Here is a 22,607-nt window from a genome sequence, read left to right on the forward strand (position 1 = left end):
GTTTGTGTGTTTGCATGGGAAATTATTTGCAAAATATTTTTGTCAAGTAGTTCCTGGTCTGTTTGTTTGTGAGCATGTAGTAATCAACATTTAGGCTAGTGTGTCTGGACACATACATCATATGGTATAATTTTGTTTCCTGATTGGATGAATGCAATTAGGTTTTTACTGTGAATACTAATAATTACACATTTATAATTCACTTTTAATGATTATTCTGCAATATTATGTTAAAATCAGTTGTTTCAGTAAATAGTCCTGCCATAATGGAATATACTATACCTGCTCCAGCATCCTGTCAATATCAAAAAATGTGTAGCACTTTTTTTATGCCCCTGTTGTATTGTGAATAGAATTCCATTGGGAGAATGTTTTTCTTGACCCTAGTTGATGATTTGTGTGTCCTAAAACAGAAGACTTGATACCTTTATAATTTTATCTTTGCTGTTGTTACTTACTAGATGCCATTGTTTTTATAAGGACTTATCCTTTGTAAATCCTCCTAACACATTTTCCTAAACAATATCCTGCAAGAATGTGTTCCACAAGTTATTATATGTTGCACTAAAGCATTTCCTTTTGTTCATTTTATATTTATTGCCTTCTTGTTTTTATTATAGGAAAGAAAAAATCCCTACTTCCCTTTGCCTTTTTTCTATGTTATTCATTATTCTATAGTCCCTTTATAATCATCTCATTTGTTTATCCTCTTTAAACTGAAACATCTTAATCTTATTCTATTGGAATTTAGAAATCCACTCCACTGTCCACCACTTAAAACCACATTCCTGTGGTTAGTTTGATTGTCCTTGGACCATCTTAATTTCTATGTTCTATTTAAAATAATTAAAACTGGGTGATCTAAATTGGTTGCTCTAACCTGGGTTGTTTTGTAACTGCTCCACAGAGGCTGTTGCAAAAACCTGGGAGATTACTGGTGTGTGGTGCACTCCAGCCTCACCCCTGCCACCCCTATTGGACATATCATATACTGTGGGTGCACATTACATATTTATACTAGTTTAAAAGTGCTTATCAGTTCTCCCAGAATTCCCCATTTTAAGAATAGGGAACCCTCTCTCAGAGCAGTAGTCTTTTAAAGAGCAAGCACAGTAATTGCATTATATTATTTTCCCCTGTGTTTGCTTCTGCAAACTAAGGCAAATTTGTAGTCTCCATAGATCTTTTTTCCCTGATTGCTGACTGTAACTTCAGAGCCCATCAATATTCGATTAATTTAAATTGCCGTTTCCATTGTGCATTTATCTATGATGAATTTCATTTGCTATCATGCTGTGCAATTACCTAGCTTTTTCTTAGGTCCTCTGAACTTTCTCACAATCCTCCCTACTGTCTTCTGACTAACCTGAAAAACTTGTATTGTCAGCAAGTTTTACCAATTAACTATTGTCTTCTAGGTCTTTAATAAATATATAGAACAGCACTAATGCTAGTACTGATCTAATAAGAACACTGCTATTAACCTCTTTTAGTGGTGACACCTGGCCGTTCATCCTGATTCTTTATATTTAACCAGTCTGTAATCCAGGACGTAATCAGTTTAACCAGTCTGTAATCCAGAATTACCACTTTATATCATTCTGAAGTTACAAACGTTCTTGAATAACCACTTGTAAAGGAATTTATCAGAAGTTCTTTGATAACATAAAGAAATTATATCCCCTGTTTTCCTTTATCCTCAATTTTGTTGAGTGTTTTAAGGCATTGCAATAGATTGTGGTGCCATGCTTTATCATTAGAGAAGGGTCTGTCGGTTGTCTTGCTCATTATCCTCATCTTGGTGCATTAAAGCTCTGTGCTAGATTCACCTGTATTTATTTTTCTTTGAGCACAGTTTAGGGGAAGTCAGTGAGGGACCAAGGAGACAGCAGCTGCAGCTCATTGATTATGAGACCAGTTCTGTGCTGGCCCTAGTAGAGTCAGGGCTGTGGTAAAGTGTATTGGCTAGCTATAGCCTCTGGGGACCAGCCAAGAAGAACTGGAGTTCTGCCTTTCTAGACTGGGCACTGCAGGATGGGTCATGTTTGAAATTGGTACACTGGCTCTGCACCCCCCGGAGACACTCTCACAACAAGGAAATCCCCAGTATTTTTCCAGCCTCTTTATACCCTCACAACAGGGCTGGGTCAGATAAACTAATAAATATGTATTGATTTTCTTAAATACTTTTTCTCAGTATTTCAATAAGCATCATGAATCTATAATTCCAACCATCACCCTTCAACCTTTTTTTAAAAATGGACTAGCCTCCAATCCTGCAGTATAGTAGCTGCATATAATGATAAATTGCATCCTTTTGTAGTGATTCAGCTTCTTGGGGCTTACATTATTCAGAACGCTGATGAAAACCACATTTATTACAATTTAATCTGTCAAGATTATCAGTCACTTAAACAAGTTCAAGCAGTTTGGAGCAGGAACTTTCTCATACTGTGTATGTACTGTATATAGCTGTATCTGAACTCAGTTGAATCCTTCAGCCATTACTGGAATACAAATGAATGACAAATTTCATTTTTAAACATGACAGAATTTTCCCTAAAATATGCCAGACATCTTTCTGAAAGAGAATTTTTAAGAAGTATACATTATTTCTTTGCATTTGGCTTCTCACAGGCATGAGTCCATCACTTGACCAATGTGTTCTACTGTGTATACTTAAGCTTTTACCTGTGCCTAGGAAGTCACCAATTACCTTGTCCTAGCTCTCAGGCATCTCCTCAAATCTGCACATGATGACGTGAAGCGGGAATCATTGTCTCCCATGCCCCACAGTACTACATAACGTGTCAGTCCAGGGCTAGAATTTAGTGATGGACTTTCCCACAAGGGAAATGTTGTGCAAATATTTCTGCCACAGTGTGGATTGGTCCACTTAAGAGGGAACTGGGCTGTGGTGTTAGTGATGGTGAACATGTAGAGAGACCACTAGGAGACAGAGTGCAAGGAGGTAAGAGTCTGTAAGTAAGAAACAAAGTCCATCTTGCATTCACCCCATTCACAGTGTGCTGGGTCTCTGTAATTTCTACATGGTCCAGATTATCTGTGCCTCATTAACAGCCTAGGTAGGGCCTGGTAGAGGGCAGCTGGACTCTGTAAAAAGCCAAAGGGAAACAGAAACCACGAGAGGAAGCTGTGACAGAGTTAGAAGGCTGATGCAAGCTGCAGAGAGTAAAAGGCAGGAAGGCCGGTGAGTGGACAAGTTAAGAGGAGGATTCTCTTCTGAGAAAAGGGAAGAAGCCCTATGACTAAATGTTGTTATGGATTATATATAAATAACTTAGACACAAAATGGGAATGTTTTCAGGACTCTGGACTGATGGAGTTTATGTAAAGAGCACTGGAAAAGGTAAACTAAGGCAGGGTGCCTACTAAGTGACCTCTGGCCACAATTGGGGCACTCAGGTGGCAGCTGCCCTGTTACAATCTCATTTAAGTTTCATTCTGCAATATGTCTATCCTATTCGATTCCCTCCGTACTTTCTTCATGTGAGGAGCCAATAGCACTTCTGTGGTATTTTTCTCTTCTAACTTTATTACTATTAGGCCAGTTGATTGTTTTTTTTATTCTTACTTGCAAAAATTTGTTCCATTTTCTTAGTTATGCTTGGGGTGGATTTTGAAAGAGGTTTTTTTGGTTTGATTTGTGAGGGGGGTTTTTCCCCTACACAAACTTGTGCACTTTGGCTTTTAATCATATAATTTACTCTCTCCGCTATTTTGCTCTAAATTATACCTCTTTTCATAATGATCTTTGTTCAATAAATGCTCTGTTGATTCACTTAAAGTATGTATATCCAATGAGATTCATCCCTTCCTCAGAGGAAGTGACTCCTCTTCAGACAGTAGCACCCTTTTCTTCTCATCCTGCCCAGTGAAGCTGGGGCTGCTCCTTTCTGAAGCCTTCAGGCTCACTTTTTCCATCATTACCCACTCACTGTTACCCACCCAGCACAGGGACTGCTGTTTGGGATTCCCTTTCTCTCCCTCTGCAGACAACAGGTTGGCTGCTATTCAGGCTGCTGAGCCCTCTTCGCTCTTGACTGTGATAGAATAAATGAGGTTAAGTTGGTCGCTATATAAAAAGGTTTGATGAATGATTAGCTGTGGAGGTGGTTGAAATTTGTCTATCTATCCTTATTTCAACAAAAAATTGACATTTTCATTCAACATTTTAATATTTTCTGTCAAAAAATGGAAAATTTGTTTTTTAAAATTGAAAATGTTTTATCAATTTAAAAAAAAAACTTCAAAAACATGTTGTTTTTTCATCAGATTAATGTAAGAAAAATATTTACCATTTTCCAAATGGCTCTCTTTGGCTGTGACTAGTAGTAGGGTGACCATCTGGTTGTCAATGCCTGGGGAAGGTGTGGGAAAGACTGAAACATATGCTGAGATGTTATGAGATGAACCACTGAAGAGACAAAAAGAAATATGAATACTCTAGTTGGAACCAGCTAGAGCACTGGACTTCAGTAATGACAGAGTCTGACACAAAGTTCCATTTCAACCTCTAGACTATGTTATACCCATAGACCTTTGCAGTTTGCAGGTAGCCCTGATTTGTACAGACACCTTCTAGGAATTTTTTATATCGGAATTTTATCACACCAAGCTTTGTATCTTTACAGATTGCAAGTAAATACTGCTTAGAGAACCATTTATGTGGTATAAATTCTGTCGTAACTTAAATTGTTTATCTAGGGTAGCATAAACAAAACTCTGGCTTTGTCTTGACACTGTCTGCATTAACTCAGACCACGCTCCATTTACTTTTTTGCTGATCTTCTGCATGAGTCCATTTTTGTGTTGTAAATTGATGTGGCAGAACAACAAGTCAAAGGTTTTACTTGAAGGTAATTTTGTGTAGCCAATTGCTACAGTTTTCAGTGCACAAACCATTGGAGCTTTAAGTAAGTGGCTTTAAATAAGTGGTATTTTGCTCACTGAAGGTTTTCAGATGGGGTGTTCAATAAGTTGTAACAGTTTTTGAAACACCAGACATCTAGTATTAAATAAACTGGCACATACCTCAAACTCTTAATATAATTTGGTTTTAAATTAGATATTGGTAGTAGCAAAGACTGCCTCTTTCTCCACAGGTGCCAGCATGGTGTAAATCAGTGGTCCTCAAACTTTTATATTGGTGCCCCCTTTCACACAGCAAGCTTCTGAGTGTGATCCCCTTATAATTTAGAAACACTTTTTTATATATTTAACACTAATATAAATGCTGGAGCAAAGCAGGAATTGGGGATGGAGGCTGACAGCTCACAACCCCCCTCCCCCCCCATGTAATAACCACATGATCCGCTGAGGGGTCACGACCCCCATTTTGAGAACCCCTTGTGTAAATAATATTTGTTCATGGTTTGGAAGCTTCAGGCATCAGTTATATCATTAATCATGTAAAGAGCCCTTTGTTTCAAAAGCAACACTACTGTGTTCAAAGCCATCCCTCTAGGGAGAAAAGGAATTTGTGTGTTTTAACCACAAAATCAGTTTAAGTCCTATTGCGTCACAAAACATTTCTAGTGCAATCTTTCAAAATTGTTCATAACTGTGGCCTCAGCCTGCTGCTTTTTTTCTGGAATAAATAGTAATTTTTATTGCTAGTTACTTATTTTTATTTATATCAGTTTCATTCTGGTTCACTTTGTAAAGTTTTTCTTCCCCTCTTTGCTAAAAAGTCATCCTGGGTCCAACACATAAATCTGTGTTTTTCCCCAGTGTTGGCAAGGTCTTGCAATACTTCAAAGGGAAGTGCTGCTGCACTGTTTAGAAGGTGTCAAGATTCCTTCCCTACTCTGAACTCTAGGGTACAGATGTGGGGACCTGCATGAAAACCTCCTAAGCTTACTTTTACCAACTTAGGTTAAAACTTCCCCAAGGTACAAATTAATTTTATCCTTTGTCCTTGGAATATCCACTGCCATCACCAAACTCTAACTGGGTTTACTGGGAAACGTAGTTTGGGCACGTCTTTCCCCCAAAATCCTCCCAACCCTTGCACCCCACTTCCTGGGAAAGGTTTGGTAAAAATCCTCACCAATTTGCATAGGTGACCACAGACCTAAACCCTTGGATTTGAGAACAATGAAAAAGCATTCAGTTTTCTTACAAGAAGACTTTTAATAGAAATAGAAGTAAAGGAATCACCTCTGTAAAATCAGGATGGTAGATACCTTACAGGGTAATTAGATTAAAAACATAGAGAATCCCTCTAGGCAAAACCTTAAGTTACAAAAAAGACACACAGACAGAAATAGTCATTCTATTCAGCACAGTTCTTTTCTCAGCCATTTAAAGAAACCATAATCTAACACATACCTAGCTAGATTACTTACTAAAAGTTCTAAGACTCCATTCCTGTTCTATCCCCGGCAAAAGCAGCATATAAACAGACAGAGACCCTTTGTTTCTCTCCCTCCTCCCAGCTTTTGAAAGTATCTTGTCTCCTTATAGGTCATTTTGGTCAGGTGCCAGCGAGGTTACCTTTAGCTTCTTAACCCTTTACAGATGAGAGGATTTTTCCTCTGGCCAGGAGGGATTTTAAAGGGGGTTTACCCTTCCCTTTATATTTATGACAGAAGGGCTGCACTTTGGAACAAATACCAACTCAAGGTCCCTTTGGTCTGTAGTAAGAATAATGCTTAGCATGTATTTTAGTTACTGTCCACATGGAACTTATGGATCCTGTTACTGTGGCATTTTTCAGAAAGAGCAGCAGAACACCAAGTCTTCTGCACAAATTCCCTCTGCAAATAAAACTGATTTTAATGTCAGAGACTGTGTGAGTTGTTGAATGCATAATGGCTGCTCCGTTTGCCTGCACAGTTACTAAATTAAATTACTTTATAAAGAGATTTGATATATCTTGAGTATGAAAGGTGCTATATGCAGCCAAATTCCATTCTGTTTCTCGTATTCTGTTGTGTAGTGTGTAAATCTTTTCCCCCTAAAGCTGAACAAAAAGGCTGATGACTTTCCTCATGCAGTATCTATGAGAACACCTAGATGCATACAGGGGGCAGGTACTCAAAGTCTGGCTGGTGGGAACACAGCTAGACAGTGAATATAGAAACATGGAATGTTATCAGCTGAAAAGGATATCTGGAAGCCTTTGAGTCTGAACCAATTATTGTACCAAACCACTGGTTAAGCTCTGTTTAAAAAAATGTACTTCCTTTAAATCTTAATATTGTAGTATAGGACTACACAGTTCACACAACACTGGCTTTAATTATTATTATTATTATTATTATTATTATTTATTATTTTATTTATTATTATGTATTTGCATTGGAATTTCACCCAGCAGCTCCAGTAAATGATAGCCTCCCCCCTTGTGCTAGGTGCTGTAAAACATATTATAAGTAATTATCCCTGCCTCAAAGCACTTGCAGTAGGGTTGCCAAGTCTCCAGGATTGTCCTGGAGTCTGGAGGGATTAAAGATTAATTTTTAATTAAAAATTAATATGTCATGTGACCACAATTGGCAACCCTGGCTTGCAGTCAAATGTGTGCCAAGATCTGGCAAGTGAGAATGACAAACAGAGGATGGAAGGGGATGGGGAGAAAGCACAAGAGTAACAAAATAAGTCCATGTGACTTACATAGTTGAGCTATTGTACAACTTGACTTTGCCAGATAGTTTAAATATTGTTTAATTAAATCATCTCTCCTCAACTGATGTTCAAGCAAATACTTATTGGTTGGCTGATTTCTTTTAAGTATTATAACACATGTGATCTTGTGGGTGGGATCTGCGATGGTGTCGGAGGAGTATGTGCATCACATTGATTAAAGGTTCTGTATGGTACCAAGTGTAAAAAGCTATGCCAAATGATTCTTTTATTAGAACATTTACCTTCTTCTGCCCTTCTGTCCTTTTCCTTGTCAGGAGGGAAATGTCTTTTATGTCCTTACTCAAGGAACACTGGAAAGACTGGAACTTAGAGTTTTTTTAATCTACATTTGAGAAAGGTTTACAAACTACCACAGCTGTTGGAGTAGGATGAGAAAGCTAGCACCACGTCCATAGGCTGTCTTGTACTGCTGTCAGCCAGTGTCAGCTTTGCTTGGATAGTTAGCGTTGTTCAGTTGCCCTCCAACCATATAGATGTAGTTATATACTTTGTTTTAGGTAGGCTGTCTTCAGGTGTGTGCTGGCAGAGAGTGACAATGAGTGACCTGTTGCTGCCAAGCTGGTTGGTAACCCAAGAAGTACTGTACTTTAGTTTTTGCATGGTATTTTAAATTCAAATATGATGTGTGTAATAGTCAGCACAGGTACATCATGTTTACTGACACACAAATAAGTTCTGATTACTTGCAATTTTTAAAAATAAAGTGCTATGGACTCTCTCTCCATTTCAGTTGTCTTTACTGTGGTAAACAGAGGGAAATTTAATCTGATAAATTGTTCAGAAAAACACAATTCAAAAGAAAAAGTTAGCATCCAGTGCTACTATGTGTCCCACAGGTTCTTCCAGTTTGACCAAAACTGCCTCCACTGGTGAGTTAGAGGAGCATATTGCGGCTACTACTGGTGCTATTACTGTTGCTAGCACATCTGCTGATGTTACTGTATCCAGTGTTACTGCTGTCACCAACCATAGCCTTTCCGAAGAGCCACGAGTAGAAGCTATGAATCTCAGAAAATCAATTCTGGAACCCACCACTTCCAAGGAAATGCTCTCCCTTCATCAAGCAAACATACAAAGTGCAAGAAGAAGACCAAGAAATGCTGAGCAGATAGAAAGAACTAAAGAACTTGCAGTTGTTACTCATCGAGGTATTGGATATTATTTTACTTGTGCCCATTTAGTTACAAACAGAGGTATTTCACACAAGCAAATGGTGAAAGGTCAGTTACAGAATCAGACAGTGAAACTGAGTCAAGTGGTGAAAACTAAGGGACAGGTTTTCAATCAGATTAAAACTGAAGAAAGGAATATGTGCAGTTTGGATACTAGTGGGCAGAGGGATGGAAAAGGAACCTGTAAGAAACAGCTGTAGTAACAGAGAAAATTTGGTGTAGTTATAGAAAGGGAAAGAGACAGAGAAATGTAGGGCCTAATTATAGTTACTCTTACTCTGATTTATATTATTGGATCTTCTGATTTACACTAGTATAAGTGAGATCAGATAAAGTTTAGAAAGGGGACATAAAAAATTAAACTAAACATCAATGCTATATATTTATTTAGGCATGACCAACTATGACATTGAACAAAGGTACATTACAAGCAGCTGTGGTATCCAAAAAAAAATCTGCTGATATCCAGACCTAGGGAAAAAAAAGGAATCTATACCTGTAGTTTGGCTTTTTAAAAACATAAATATGTTGTCTCTCTGCCAAACAAAAGTTAATGAATGAAGCAGAGTGGGCAAAAGGGGAATTCAATGTCAAATAGCTTAAAATTTACATCCTCCTGTATCCAAATGACTTAGTCCATAAAGAGAAGCAGTAATAGTGAGGGATTTTTGGAATGTAAACAAAACAGTCTATTTTAGCTAAAAGGTAACTGACGCCTGAAATAATCGTTTCACAAACACACAGGGTCAGATACTCACTTGATATATTTTGGTGTAGTTCCATTTGCTTCTATGGAGCTCTAACTTGTTTGTACCAGGTTAGCCCTATAGTATCTGAAAACATTCTGCACTCTGAATCAGAGAATTTGAAATACTAGAGTGTGAGCATTGGATATACTGTTCACATGAAATGATAAAATAAATTTAATCATTAAATATAGAGAGCCACATTACACTCTTGTTTCGCATTGGTGTAAATCTGTGGTATTTTAATATAATAAACGTATGGAATTTGGTGTAAACTAGTGTAAACGTATGGAATTTGGACCAAAATAGCCATATGAAAATGTCCTTGAAAATATCTTTCGTCAAAAAAGAAAGTCGGGGGAAGGGTCACGCTTCATCAAATAAAAAAAAGGCTGTTCCAGGCCATTATAATAATGTATAGAAACACTTATTGTAGCACTCATTGAGCATAATAATTTTGAAATGATGGTGCAATCATACATATGCTGTCCCTTCTATCTACAGTATGTGATCTTGTCAACAAGATACATTTTCCTTTCTGCTGCTTTCCTACTGTCTTTCCTTCTCTGAACTGTCCTTTCAGCCAGTACATCTTAAGGAGAATCTAAAACATCATGTTGTATTATTATATTAAAATATAAAATCTTCTGTTAGGAATGAACAAACTGTGTTAGAAAAAGATGAGAAAGCAACTGAAACTCTGAGATATTATTATTTATTAAATATTTATATTAAAATAGTAACAAACAGATGAAGATAGTCTCTGCTCTAGAAAGCTACTTCACAGAGCCCAGCCCAAATCTAGTTTTATGTGCACAGAAGTTCAGATAGGCAGTTTCCTACTGTGTTTTCTTTAAAGGCTGCCTTTTTCTATGTCAGCTGTTATAGTTTTATAATAGAGGAAGTTATCTTTGCAGAGTACTTGTGCCTACATGATGATGATTTAATTGTGGGCTCTAAATACTTCAGAAGCCTGTCCAAGTGTTTCTCTATGCAGGATTGGGGGCATAGCTTGTAATATTTGTATGGTTTGCTAAATGAGTTGAAAGAAATATAATATATGTATTTATAAATATTGTTTTATAGTATCTGAAACAAACTTAAACCTCTGAACTTTGAGGTTCACCCCTCATCACCTTCTTGACAAGTGTGAAAATGTCTTTATTTTACTGAATCCAGTACATTAGTGCAACACATTTAATATGCACTTGTGGTGTATTATCTTAACATCCATGAAGTTGCCATTTGACATTTTACTTCCCACAGTCTTTTAACATGATTTTACTTTATCATACCAAAATTGTACTGTACATGTTTATGCTCTTAATGATAGTAACTGTACATATATAGTGTACACATGCCATTTTTGGTTTATGGTCAAAAGCATATGTAATATGGTAGGCACATAAAATTTGTCATAATTAGGTAACCTGCAATTTTCTTCAGGGCGGTTCAGCTCATCTCAAAGTTCTATGCAAGTTCTTCTAGAGAAAACAAGGATATAAACCATCTTACTGCAGGTCATAAGTCAACTAGTAGCTGATGCGGTTAGGAAGAAACTTCTCTTATGGGCAGGCTGTTCCATAATTGTTCCCCATGGGGTTTCCTGTACCTTCCACTCAGATATCTGATATTGGCCACTGACAGAGATGGGCTATTCGATTTGGTGGACTACTGGTCTGGCCCTGCATGAGAAATCCTATATTCCTATGAAATTCTTTAAAGTCTATAAGCAAACCAAACTGTGTGGCTCTCCTTTGATACCACATTATTGTCTGACAGACACCAAATAATGTCAGTTCCTCTTCGTATATGGTAATGTTTTCTGAATTCTTGGCTCTAACTCCAAAAGTTAAGAATTATGTTCCCAAAGCCACAAAATCTATCAGTAAAATATGATCCATTCTTAGGAAGGCAAAGCATATTGTCTCTCAGAATGTTTCATTTTAACCTATGATTATGCACAGCTATACACTTTTCCCTATGGCTAGCCTATATACATTTCCCAAAGTCTAGCCTACTATTAATATTGGGATTGTGGCCATCTGCTGTTTAAGCAATAATGATGGACAAGAAGAACATTTTCCTGACAGTTGATGACCAGTTATAACTGACTCATTTGTCCCTTTCCCCGTTTTATATCATTACTAGCACTTTAATATGGTCTTAATACAACTCTCAGTATTCAAAGATTTACATATGAAACAAATCCTTCACCACTGAAGTCTATGATAATTTTCCCATTGATTTCAGTGGGAGCAGGACCTTTTCAGTGTGTTGTGTTTGCCTTTGGGGTGACATTGATAATTTATTATAGATAGATAATAAGTGCCCTATCCCTTCCCTGGGCTTCAATCGTGTTGCTCTTGTGCAGCCTTGCAGGATCAGGGCCTAAAACTGTAGCAGGTTGTTTGTTTTTTTTAACCATGGACTCAGGCTCAGAAAAGTTTATCTATCTCCCTTCCCACAAAACAAGAATAAAAACTCTTGCCATGAATAAGCTGTCCTCATTCAGCTTGTACATATCTTGAAACAACAAATGTCTTGTGCTAATTAGATCTTAAGCATAAAACAGTAAATATGTGAACTGATCTATTTTCCTCAGGCATGAAAGAAATCAGGGAGAAAGTAAACCACCCATTTCCTTCAGTTCTTTGTCTTTTAAAGCAATTACATCCTGGGAGGCTGGACATCAATAAATTAATCACATATGTAAAAGATACTTTATCACTGCTAGTCTTTTTCTGCTGTCCAACTGACCAATGAACACAAAGCTCAGAGTGCGCTGGTAGCTTTAGTATTACTGGCTGTTGCTGTGATTCATGTCAACCGATGATGATGCATCTCTTTTTTGTATTGTGGGCTCCAGTAGCTGTTGTGTAATAGACCTGACACATACTCCTAGTGCAGTAGTTTCTGTTGTGTTTAGAGAAAATTCATTGATTGTATGTTCTTTGTGTGAATTTTCAATATCCGGTACATTTCTTGGGGTCTCTCAGCCATTAAACCTCTTCCTTAATTTTTATACATAGTCTTCATCATTTCTACACTGATGCTGCTCTTACACACAGGGAGCAGTGAAGGGTGATTTTGAATCCTTGTTTTTTAGTGGATACTTTCCTGGTCTATCAGCATTTTCTAAAATAGAATACTGATTTTGGACACAGAGTTAGATATGGACCCAGTACCACTGACAACAATGGAGTATTATAATTTATTTAGCAGGGAACAAGTTTGGGGCCACAGTACATGACCACTAATTTAAACTTGAAAAAAATACATGGCTCTTATTTTATGTGAATCGGACACTGTCACAACAACATAATTTTTGTCATGTGCACATGTTGATGCTTCAGTTCTTGTGTCTTTTGAGGGATGGGGAAGAGTTAACTGTTTCTTTTATGTCATGCCCCAGAAATGAGAGCTTTCAGGGGGGATTTGAATGAGAAGATAGTAGAGACTTAGTGAGCCAGGATGAAGGGAGCATACCATGGAGAGCATTTTATCAGTGATGAACATTATGGGACCTGATGCTCATTTACACTAATGCCACTTTACACCACCATTGTATTGTGGGCATAAATTATGTTTACAACCATTTTAAGGACACTATTTACTGCCAGAGCAGTGTCAAGAGGCCTTAAGATAAAATCCTGGTTCCTACTGAAGTCAATGGGAGTTTTGCCACAGTGTGAGCAATTCATAAAAGCTGTCCTTTCTTTGTTCACAGATAAAGGCATAAGGTTAATTTGAAATCATTTTCATTAAACAATGGAGAATAATGATGAATAATCCCTGTCAGAGTGTTAAAAATATATACAGTAGAAATAAAGTAGTGAACGTTCTGTTTTGGAAGGTTAAAAGTTGAACTACATGTTTACAGCAAATCATCTGCAACACATCTTTGGGCATCCTTTTCCTCCCCAGAGACAGCAGGACTACCCCAAGAAGATGCATATGTCCCAGAGGAGGAGGCATTCGGGTCTTGGGTTTGGTCAGGTGACATGCCCTTGCCTGAAGCTCCCCAAACACCCATTTTGACTCCTTTTGTCCAAAGCAGTGGTCCAGTCATCACTCCCTTTACCCCACCTCTGTTCGGGGACAGGCTGGCTCACTTTTCAATGTTGGGGGCTCAGTAACAACTGACAGCTGAATCCTAAGCGCCGTCAGATTGGGCTATGTTGTCCAGTTCCTCTCCACTCCTCTCTTCCAGTCCCTCTTCAGGGACCCCTCCCAGAAGATACTGCTCCTGAAGCAGGTCCAATCTCTGCTGGTTTCGGGAGTGGTGGAGGAAGTTCCACTAAAGTACTGGGGTAAAGGGTTTTAGTCCTAGTACTTTCCGGTTTCCAAATCCAAAGGAAGGGTAAGACTCATTCTTGACCTTTGCAACTTCAACAAATATATCTGCTACATGAGGTTCCGAACGGTCACCCGGTAATGATCTTCCCTACATTATCTCAGAATGACTGGTTTCATGCACTGGACCTCCAGAACACCTATTTCCATGTGGCAATTTTGCCAAGCCATTGAAAATACCTCTGGTTTGTTATGGCAGAGCTCCACTTTCAGAACATGGTCCTTCCACTTCGTCATTCTGCCTTCAGGGTTTTTACCAAGTATATGGTTGTGGGGATGGCATATCTCAAGAAGAAAGAAATTTATATTTTTCTGTGTCTGGATGACTGGCTCCTGAGGCCCAAGTTCAGAGAGAAAGTTCTTTCTCATGTACATGCTACACTCTGCTTACTCCACTGTCAGGGTGTCATCCTAAACACCAGAAAGTCAACTTTGGTTCCCACTCAGAAAATTGAGTTCGCTGAGGACCTCATAGACTCTACAAGTTTGAGAGCATTTTGCTGACCAACCGTTTTCAGGCGATTCACCACCTTTGTTTTAGTCTGCTGTCTCAGCCTTCCATGACAGTTTGCATGTTCCTGAGGCTCTTGTGCCACATGTGCACTTGCACGCAGGTGGTCCAGTTTGTGAGATTGCTTCTTTTCCTGTTCAAATATGTCTCAGGACAGTGTATGATCCGACTCTTCACCCCTTGGACAGATTGGTCCATCTCCCTCCACTTGGCCTGGACTCTTTGCATTGGTAGACCCTTCTGGAAACTGTATGTCAAGGTGTTCCCTTTATCCAACCCCTACCAATAAGATCTGTTGTCACTGATGCCTCCCTGATCAGCTGAGGAGCACATTTGGGGTTGCTGAAGGTTCAGGGTGTGTGGTTGAAGCAGGAGGCCTCGCTGCATATTAATGTGCTGGAGCTTTGGGCCATCTACAATGTTTGTCACACCTTTGTGAACCACATCAAGGGCTCAGGGTTCACATACTTATTGACAATACCACCGCAATGTATTATATGAACAGGCGGGGGGTGGGGGGGAGGGGCACACCCAGGGTGCTCTGTCAAGAGGCAATCAGGTTGTGGCAGTTATGCAACAAGGAGAGTATCACCCCACTGCCTGGTCATTTGCCTGGGTCCCAGAATCATCTAGCATACCATCTCAGCAGGCATTTTTCCCTGAGACACAAGTGGTTCCTGCAGGCAAGTGTCCTGCAAGTCACCTTTGCAATTTGGTGCATTCTGATTATCGACGTGTTTGCAACAAGAAACAACAGGAAATGCTGTTTCTTCTCCTCCTAAGGGGGCATCAGTCCAGGCTCCCTGACTGAATCCTTCCATCTCAGTTGGCAATCGGCCCTTTTATATGCTTTTCTTCCAATCCCAATCATTCCACAGACATCCTCAAGCTGAAAGTAAATTGGGCCAGGCTCCTCATTGCTCTGGCATGAGGCAGTGTTGGTTATCTTCTCACACTGTCAATTAAGCCTCCAATATCCCTTGATCTCCATCCCAACCTGCTCTCACAGAATCACGGCCACACTTTGCATCCCACACGCAGCTCCCAGTATCTCACTGCGTGGCTACTCCATGGTTAAATGAGAAGGAACAGCGATGTTTGGCGGCTGTTCAACCGATCCTACTCGGAAGTTGAAAATCCTCGGTCAGGATGGCCTATTCAGCAAGATGGAAGCATTTTTCACTGTGGTCATTGGCCCAAAGAGTTGAGCCAACATTGGCCAGTATCCAAGACATGTTGAAGTATTTGCTGCACCTTCAGTGGTCACTTAGATCATTGTGGGTGCATCTAGCAGTGATCTCACCCTTTCATCCACCCATTCATGGAAGATCAGTGTTTCCCAGTAGCATGGTGGCTAGATTCTTGAAAGGAATTCTTCATATCCATCCGCCAGTACAGGAACCAGTTCCCTTGTGGAACCTTAAAACCATCTTGGAGGCCCTGATTGGACTCTGCTTGAGCATCTGGCATTCTGTCCATTTTCTCTCATGTCAGAAAACTGCATTTCTTGTGGTGATAACATCTGCAAGAAGAGTGTGTGAATTGCAGGCTTTGATGCAATTTGATGCAATTTCCTTATGTGCCATTCTCCGAAGACAATGTGATGTTGGGTCCAAACCCAAAATTTGCGTTTAAAATGGTCTTTCAGTTTCTCTTAAACCAGGCAGTATATTTGCCTGTATTTTTTCCTAAGCCACATTCATTCCTGGAGGAGCAGCATCTTCACACATAGTCTGACATACAATGTCTAGCCTTTTTTCTGGACAGAAGTGAACTTTTTGGGGACTCCCCTCATCTGTTTGTGATGTACGCAGACCATACAAAGGGACAGGTTCTCTCCTCACAAGCATTCTCCTAAATCAAGACTGCATACGATACAGCTTCGGCTATGGCTCCTCTATGGGTGGGAGCCCTTTCTAGGAGAGTGCTACATCAATAGCATTTCTAAGTGATGTCTCAATATTGGATATTTTCAGGGCTACCACACTGTCATCAATACATATTTTACAAACCATTATGTTAAGATAATTATGTGACCCCTCTCACCATATTATCTAAACACCTCACAATCTTTTTAATGCACTTATCTTCATAGCAGCCCTCTGAGGTAGGGCAGTGTTTTTTGTCTCCATTTTACAGAGGGGGAACTGAAGCACAGAAAGACTAAATAACTGCCTAAGGTCACAGAGGAAATCTGCAGTAGAGCAAGGAATTGAACCTAGGTGTCCAAAATGCCCTAACTCCTGGCCCATCCTTCCCCCTTCAAGTTAATGTGTGTTGTATTTGTCCTTAATTGCAAAAAACTTTTGCACTTCCTCTGCATTCTTTTGGGGAATTCCTTGAGTACCTTCAAATACTAAGGTAAAGTTATTTAGATATCTAAGCCAATTGGCAAGTTTTAAGAGGGATCACTATGCCAAAATCACATGATCATACATTATAAATGATGCTATCTAAAGTCATTAAACAGGTCCCTGTTACCCACAATCTCAAGAATTGCAGAAGCTATCCTTTGCTGACCTCATCAGTCAAAGAAACGAAGGGAACTAAGCCATTTGGGTAGTTCACAAGTACTCCTGTTCTTTTTGCGGATACAGACTAACACAGCTGCTACTCTGAAATCAGATATTCAGTCCACCTAGCAGACAAATTTGGGTAGTTGGAGTGGAAGTACAGTCCAACCTTATATACTCATATGCTTTATGAAAAATCCTTACTTCAGAAGTCTCATTGACTTTGAGACCAAACAGAAGCAGCCATATAGAGTGAACAGCTGACCAGCCCAGAACAGCTTCTAGAATCTTCATTGTATATGTTTCTGACAGTTGTCGTGGTCCCAGCATAATGCTATGGCACGTAATGATTACTTTTCGGAATAGCATTAGAGGGTGGTGGTGTTTTGTTCTAAACATTCTTTAATGATTACATATTATGAAGATGTCCTGTAGTGGCTCAAGAGTGTGAGTACCAACCTCAGAGCAGACTGTTAAGAAGCAGGGCATCGACCCAAATTGGTTGTGAGTTTTGTACTTTGATTTCACCAGCCAATTATCAAGTAAAAACTCTGCAGGCACTGTAACAGCCTTAACATGAAGTTGCAGACCGTCCCCTGGGGTACTTTGATCTGACCTGCCACCCAACTAAGATTTCCTTTGTGATAGTTGGTCCCTGACACCAATAATGACATGAATATTCAGGTTACTCCCAATCCAAAAGGACCGGACACTTACCCCAAGTCAGTTGCACTTTAGATCTTACACCAAAGACATCACCTATAGCCAGTCCTATAATAAACTATCTAAAGAATTATTAACTAAGAAGAAAAAAATCATAGTTATTTACAAGGTTATAGCAGGTAACATACACACACAAATGAGTTACAGTTGTAGGTTCCAAAAGATGATAGAAACTGCTGTAATATGGAAGCTCCATATGTCCTTCAGGGCTAACCCAGGCTAAGCAGCATAGAAACCTTGCCCTCCCAAAGTCCAAATAGCACAGAGGTACAGTTTTTTCTTTTCAGGGATTTTTATTCCCTTCACCCTAGAGTTCAAGCTGATGGGATGAGTTCACATGCACATCTCCACTTCACCAGGGTGGGGGAGGAATGCAATTAACAAAGTGCTCTTTGATGTTCCACAATGGTTTATTTAGTTTCAATTGGACTTTCTTTGTGGGCAGGACCTAATACCATCTGTAAGAAGCCAGCATTTTACATTAATTAATGCTTCTTTCCTGTTTCATGACTTACACAATTACAGAGAATTGCAATGCAAGCACTTAATATCACCTTTTATGTAGGCACCGATGTTATAGGTGAGATTAATACATGCAGCATCCCACAAGCATTTTGTGAAGTCTAAAAACATTTTTAAAAAAGAAAAGGAGTACTTGTGGCACCTTAGAGACTAACCAATTTATTTGAGCATGAGCTTTTGTGAGCTACAGCTCACCGCTCAAATAAATTGGTTAGTCTCTAAGGTGCCACAAGTACTCCTTTTCTTTTTGCGAAGACAGACTAACACGGCTGTTACTCTGAAAAACATTTTTATTACTCTAATACTATTTTTACAACACTAACACATGAGTGAGGCAGATGGGTTTTAGCTGTGTATTTATCAGTGTTCAGCTGAGGCCTAGGGGCCTGGGCATGAGCTGGCAGCTGCTCTGCCAGCATCACATATATTTCTTGAGAGTTCTTTTCTAAGTAATAGTAAAAGTGTCCACTGCTTTAGACTGCATATTTAATTACTTGCAATGACACATTATTAGAGATAGATAAATATGCTGATAGAGAAGCTTGTGTTGGTTTCCCCCCACATTCATTGTGGGAATGTTATGTCAACTGCTGTTAGGCAGCCTTGGTGACTGCCTTTTTCAAATATGAATTGTGGTTATTTTTTAAATCAAATTATTATTGTATACAGCACTGTTGACTGTATTCTGCATACTGGTTCCTTATAGTATATTTATTTTCTTGACTGTAATTTCTACAATATATTTTAGTGTTCTGTGTTTTATTATGTATATTTGCTTCTGTAGCTGCTGTGTTTTTTTTGACATATGATGGCTTTATTTTCCATCTTTAATACATATTCTATTTTCTTTACCATAGGATTTTGTTGTAACTCAAATATTTTATTATAATATATAATTATAATCAGTGAATAATAATTTACCATTAATTTAACTATATCTTATAGAAAAAACACATAAACACAAAGGCATCTTAATCATTCTCTGTTTCCTTCATTTTAAAAGTTTTTCCCATTTGGAGAGAGATTTCATGCACCTGTGATGGAGAATATCAGTAGATCCAGTAAAAGCTTTCAAATTGTTCAAAATCTTGTAAACATGCCACATAATCAATATATGTTTCTTCATCACCTTTTGCACAGTACTGTGCCTATATATAAAATCTATACATGAAATTCTTTATTGTGTATGTTCAGACACAGATTTGGATCTATCATTTTTGTATATTTTATAATCATATTAATCTCTATCATAAATCTGTTCTGTATATTAGTTATGACTTCCACCTGAGGCAGTAAACTATGTACACATCAACAGCTTTTTTCTTTTTTTTTTTGCTTGAAGAGGTAGAAAGTGGGAATGTTCATAATATACTGTTTTGTTGACAACTACAGGAGAGTGATATTCATTACAGTTCCAATTCTGCTCCATATAGGTCACATTTTTCAACAGAGGATAGAGAACAAAGTGTTTTGTTTTTTTCTTTTGAAGTGACTCATTTAGTGTACATTTAACTCAAATAAAAAGCCAAAAAAGACATTTAAAATTGCATATAAAATCACATATAGCATATGCCATGTCATTCAGACTTATTCTCTGAAAGTTTTCATAGTTAGCTTTAGTCTTGCGATATGAGAGTATATATGCTTAAAAACTGCTCAATTAAAATATCTGCATTATATTAAAAACAGAAGACAAAATAAGTTACATTTTAACATTTAAATGTAACACATGTTGCGTATAGACTTACATCTTTACGTTTTGCTTCATTGAAGCATAAAATAACGTACATTGAGTTATCAGAGCATTTCACTTTATGGAAGGAAGTTTACATCCATTCTCATTTGCATTTTATTCCATTATAAATAAAACTGTTTGCCTAAGGGGGGAAAAAATTATAAAGTAGCCTCTAGTCAGCAAAATTATAAGGCATTCTATCTATTCAGCATAATTACGTTAGTGGATGGCACCTTGATTTGGATAACTATATGTTGTTTTTCACACAGAGGTAATGAAAAGGGTGTAAATTTTTTATATATATAAATTTATTTGTATGCCATCATATGATCAGTGGGAAAAGCACAGACATATTCATTTATGGAATCTAACTTTGAATAAGCAGAAGGAGTTGCTTTAGGCAGAAATCTTCTTTACTCTGTCATGAATTAGGCAATTTCCCACATGGGGCATTTGCCTAAATGAAGAACAGGAGTCACAAGTGTGGGGGGAGGGGCAAGAAAGAGTACTCTCCCAAGCTTTATGCACAACCTAAATCCAGTCCATTTCAAACACCAAAATGTAATGGCCGTAAGGGTATATCTACGCTGCAGTTAAACACCTGCAGGGTCCCAGACCATGGGCTCCAGCCTTACTACAAACATCTACACCTCAGTTAAACAGATCTATAGCCCAATCCCCGTCAGCTGACAGGGGCGAGCCACAGGTGTTTAATTGCAGCGTAGCCATATCCTAAGAGTAGATTGCACTCCTCTTCATAGTCTGATTGTCCCTTTTCTTAATGGCAGGTGTTGTTGAGCAGCAAAATAGTCAACTATTGGGACTTAAACTCTGAAGGCTGATGATTATTTAACAGTGAGAGTAATTAACCATTGAAACAATATACCAAGGGTCATGATGCATTCTCCATTACTGACCATTTTTAAATCAAGATTGGATGTTTTAAAAGATATGCTCTAGGAATATTGTTGGGAGAGTTCTAAGCCCTGTGTTAAAATGGAGGTCAGACAAGGTGACCACCATGGTCCCTTCTGGCCTTGGGTCCTATGAATCTGAGAGTTATCATCCCTTTGCAAAGAATAGTGACAATAATTCACATCTCCTACTGATTTTTTTTCAGGCTGTAAAACAACTCAGGCAGACATTGCTGCATCAATTTATGTGTGGCTCACAGTCATGATATTTTCACAGCCATTAGGGTTAGAGCTAGTTGTTCTATGGCAGCCTCCAAAAATCTATTAGCTGACTGAGCCACTGTGAGTGGGCCTAAGTGGTTCCCATACTCTTATCTCCTTAGAACTCTCTCAAAATCCTTCAGCAATTAGTGGGTTATTATGGTAGAGTTTCTATGTATGTTAGACTCCTTCTCCCTTTCCTCTTTAGGAATCATGACACCACCTCCCGTACTGGTGTTACTTCAAAATCTTGATGTAATGAGAAAATATATTTGGAGTGGAAGATCATGCCCCTAGATCATCATAAAAAGGGATCAAAGCTGCCTCTATGATAGCATCCTTTATATTCCCTTTCTTCCATGGTGGCCTCTCAGTTGGTCCTGGGAATTGCTTGGAAAAAGAGGACATGAAGCAAACAAGCTGGGAGAGCAGTTGATGAGCTGAGAATGAGGGTGGAGGGTCATGAACATTGCTTCCCCTTCAAACTTATGATGATTCCTAAGAAGAAGATAATTACAGCCTCAAACTTGGTCTGCATACAGCCTCCTCTGCAGCAGAGATCTCCCTAAAGGGTGTCCCTAGGCAAGCATGTCTAGCAGGAGTTCATGGTAGCTGGATTTCAATGAGGCCGTGGTGCTAGAAATAGGTGGTTTGCCATGGGCACAGAGCTAGTGAGGTGGTACAGGACCTCCCATTTATCTCCCAGCATTTGTTCCATGGCCTAACCTGTGGCGTAGCACCTGTAACTCTGGTAGGCATTTGTTTTTTTCCTCAGGGATGCTAATCACTTACAAATTCGTTAAAGTAAACAGGTTTCAGAGTAGCAGCGTGTTAGTCTGTGTTCGCAAAAAGAAAAGGAGTACTTGCGGCACCTTAGAGACTAACAAATTTATTTGAGCATAAGCTCTCGATGAAGTGAGCTGTAGCTCACAAAAGCTTATGCTCAAATAAATTTGTTAGTCTCTAAGGTGCCGCAAGTACTCCTTTTCTTTTAAAATAAACAGTGTACCCCACCCTTCTCAGGAGTTTAGTATTATGTATTTACAATACATCATTTAAGGATTTGTTTTTAAAATTTAATCTTCTGATGCATTCTTCCTTCTCCACTGTCTGGGTTGCAGGTGGGTATGACTTGAGAGAGGCTTGAGGGGAATGGAACATGAAAGTAAAAGTGTTTTGGGTTCTGCCTGTATCCATCCTCAGGGAAACAAGCGGCCTGTATCTCCATTGCCTTGCACCTTGCATAGTCATTTACACCAGGGGAAAGCGAGTGTAAATGGGCATTATCCTAATCTGGTAGCATCCTGCACTCACTTTGCACTGGTGTAAATACACATGGTGCAGGGCAACAGAGAACCATGCCCAAACACTTGTCATGATTTTTTAGAGAATTATAGTCTCTCTGCCTTTATTTGAATATTCCTACTACTACAGTATTGTAGGAGCAAACTCTCCCCTCGTTTAGAAATGTATAACTCCT

At 38.8% G+C, this 22,607-nt stretch overlaps 1 protein-coding gene across 5 annotated transcripts in view; it reads left to right on the top strand.

Moving 5' to 3' along the window:
* The window catches only part of CSMD3 (CUB and Sushi multiple domains 3), a 1,204,651-nt gene that overhangs the window by 429,691 nt on the left and 752,353 nt on the right, over positions 1-22,607 (top strand). Inside the window, exon 7 of one of the 5 annotated variants that reach the window (XM_073330296.1) lies at positions 8,511-8,822. The exons of the other annotated variants lie outside the window; for them this stretch is intronic. Within the exon in view, the coding sequence (XP_073186397.1) occupies positions 8,511-8,822 (312 nt within the window). The remainder of the gene's footprint in view (positions 1-8,510; positions 8,823-22,607) is intronic. 5 annotated transcript variants of the gene reach the window in all.

Source organism: Lepidochelys kempii, chromosome 2, assembly GCF_965140265.1.
Source record: "Lepidochelys kempii isolate rLepKem1 chromosome 2, rLepKem1.hap2, whole genome shotgun sequence".
Taxonomy (NCBI): domain Eukaryota; kingdom Metazoa; phylum Chordata; order Testudines; family Cheloniidae; genus Lepidochelys; species Lepidochelys kempii.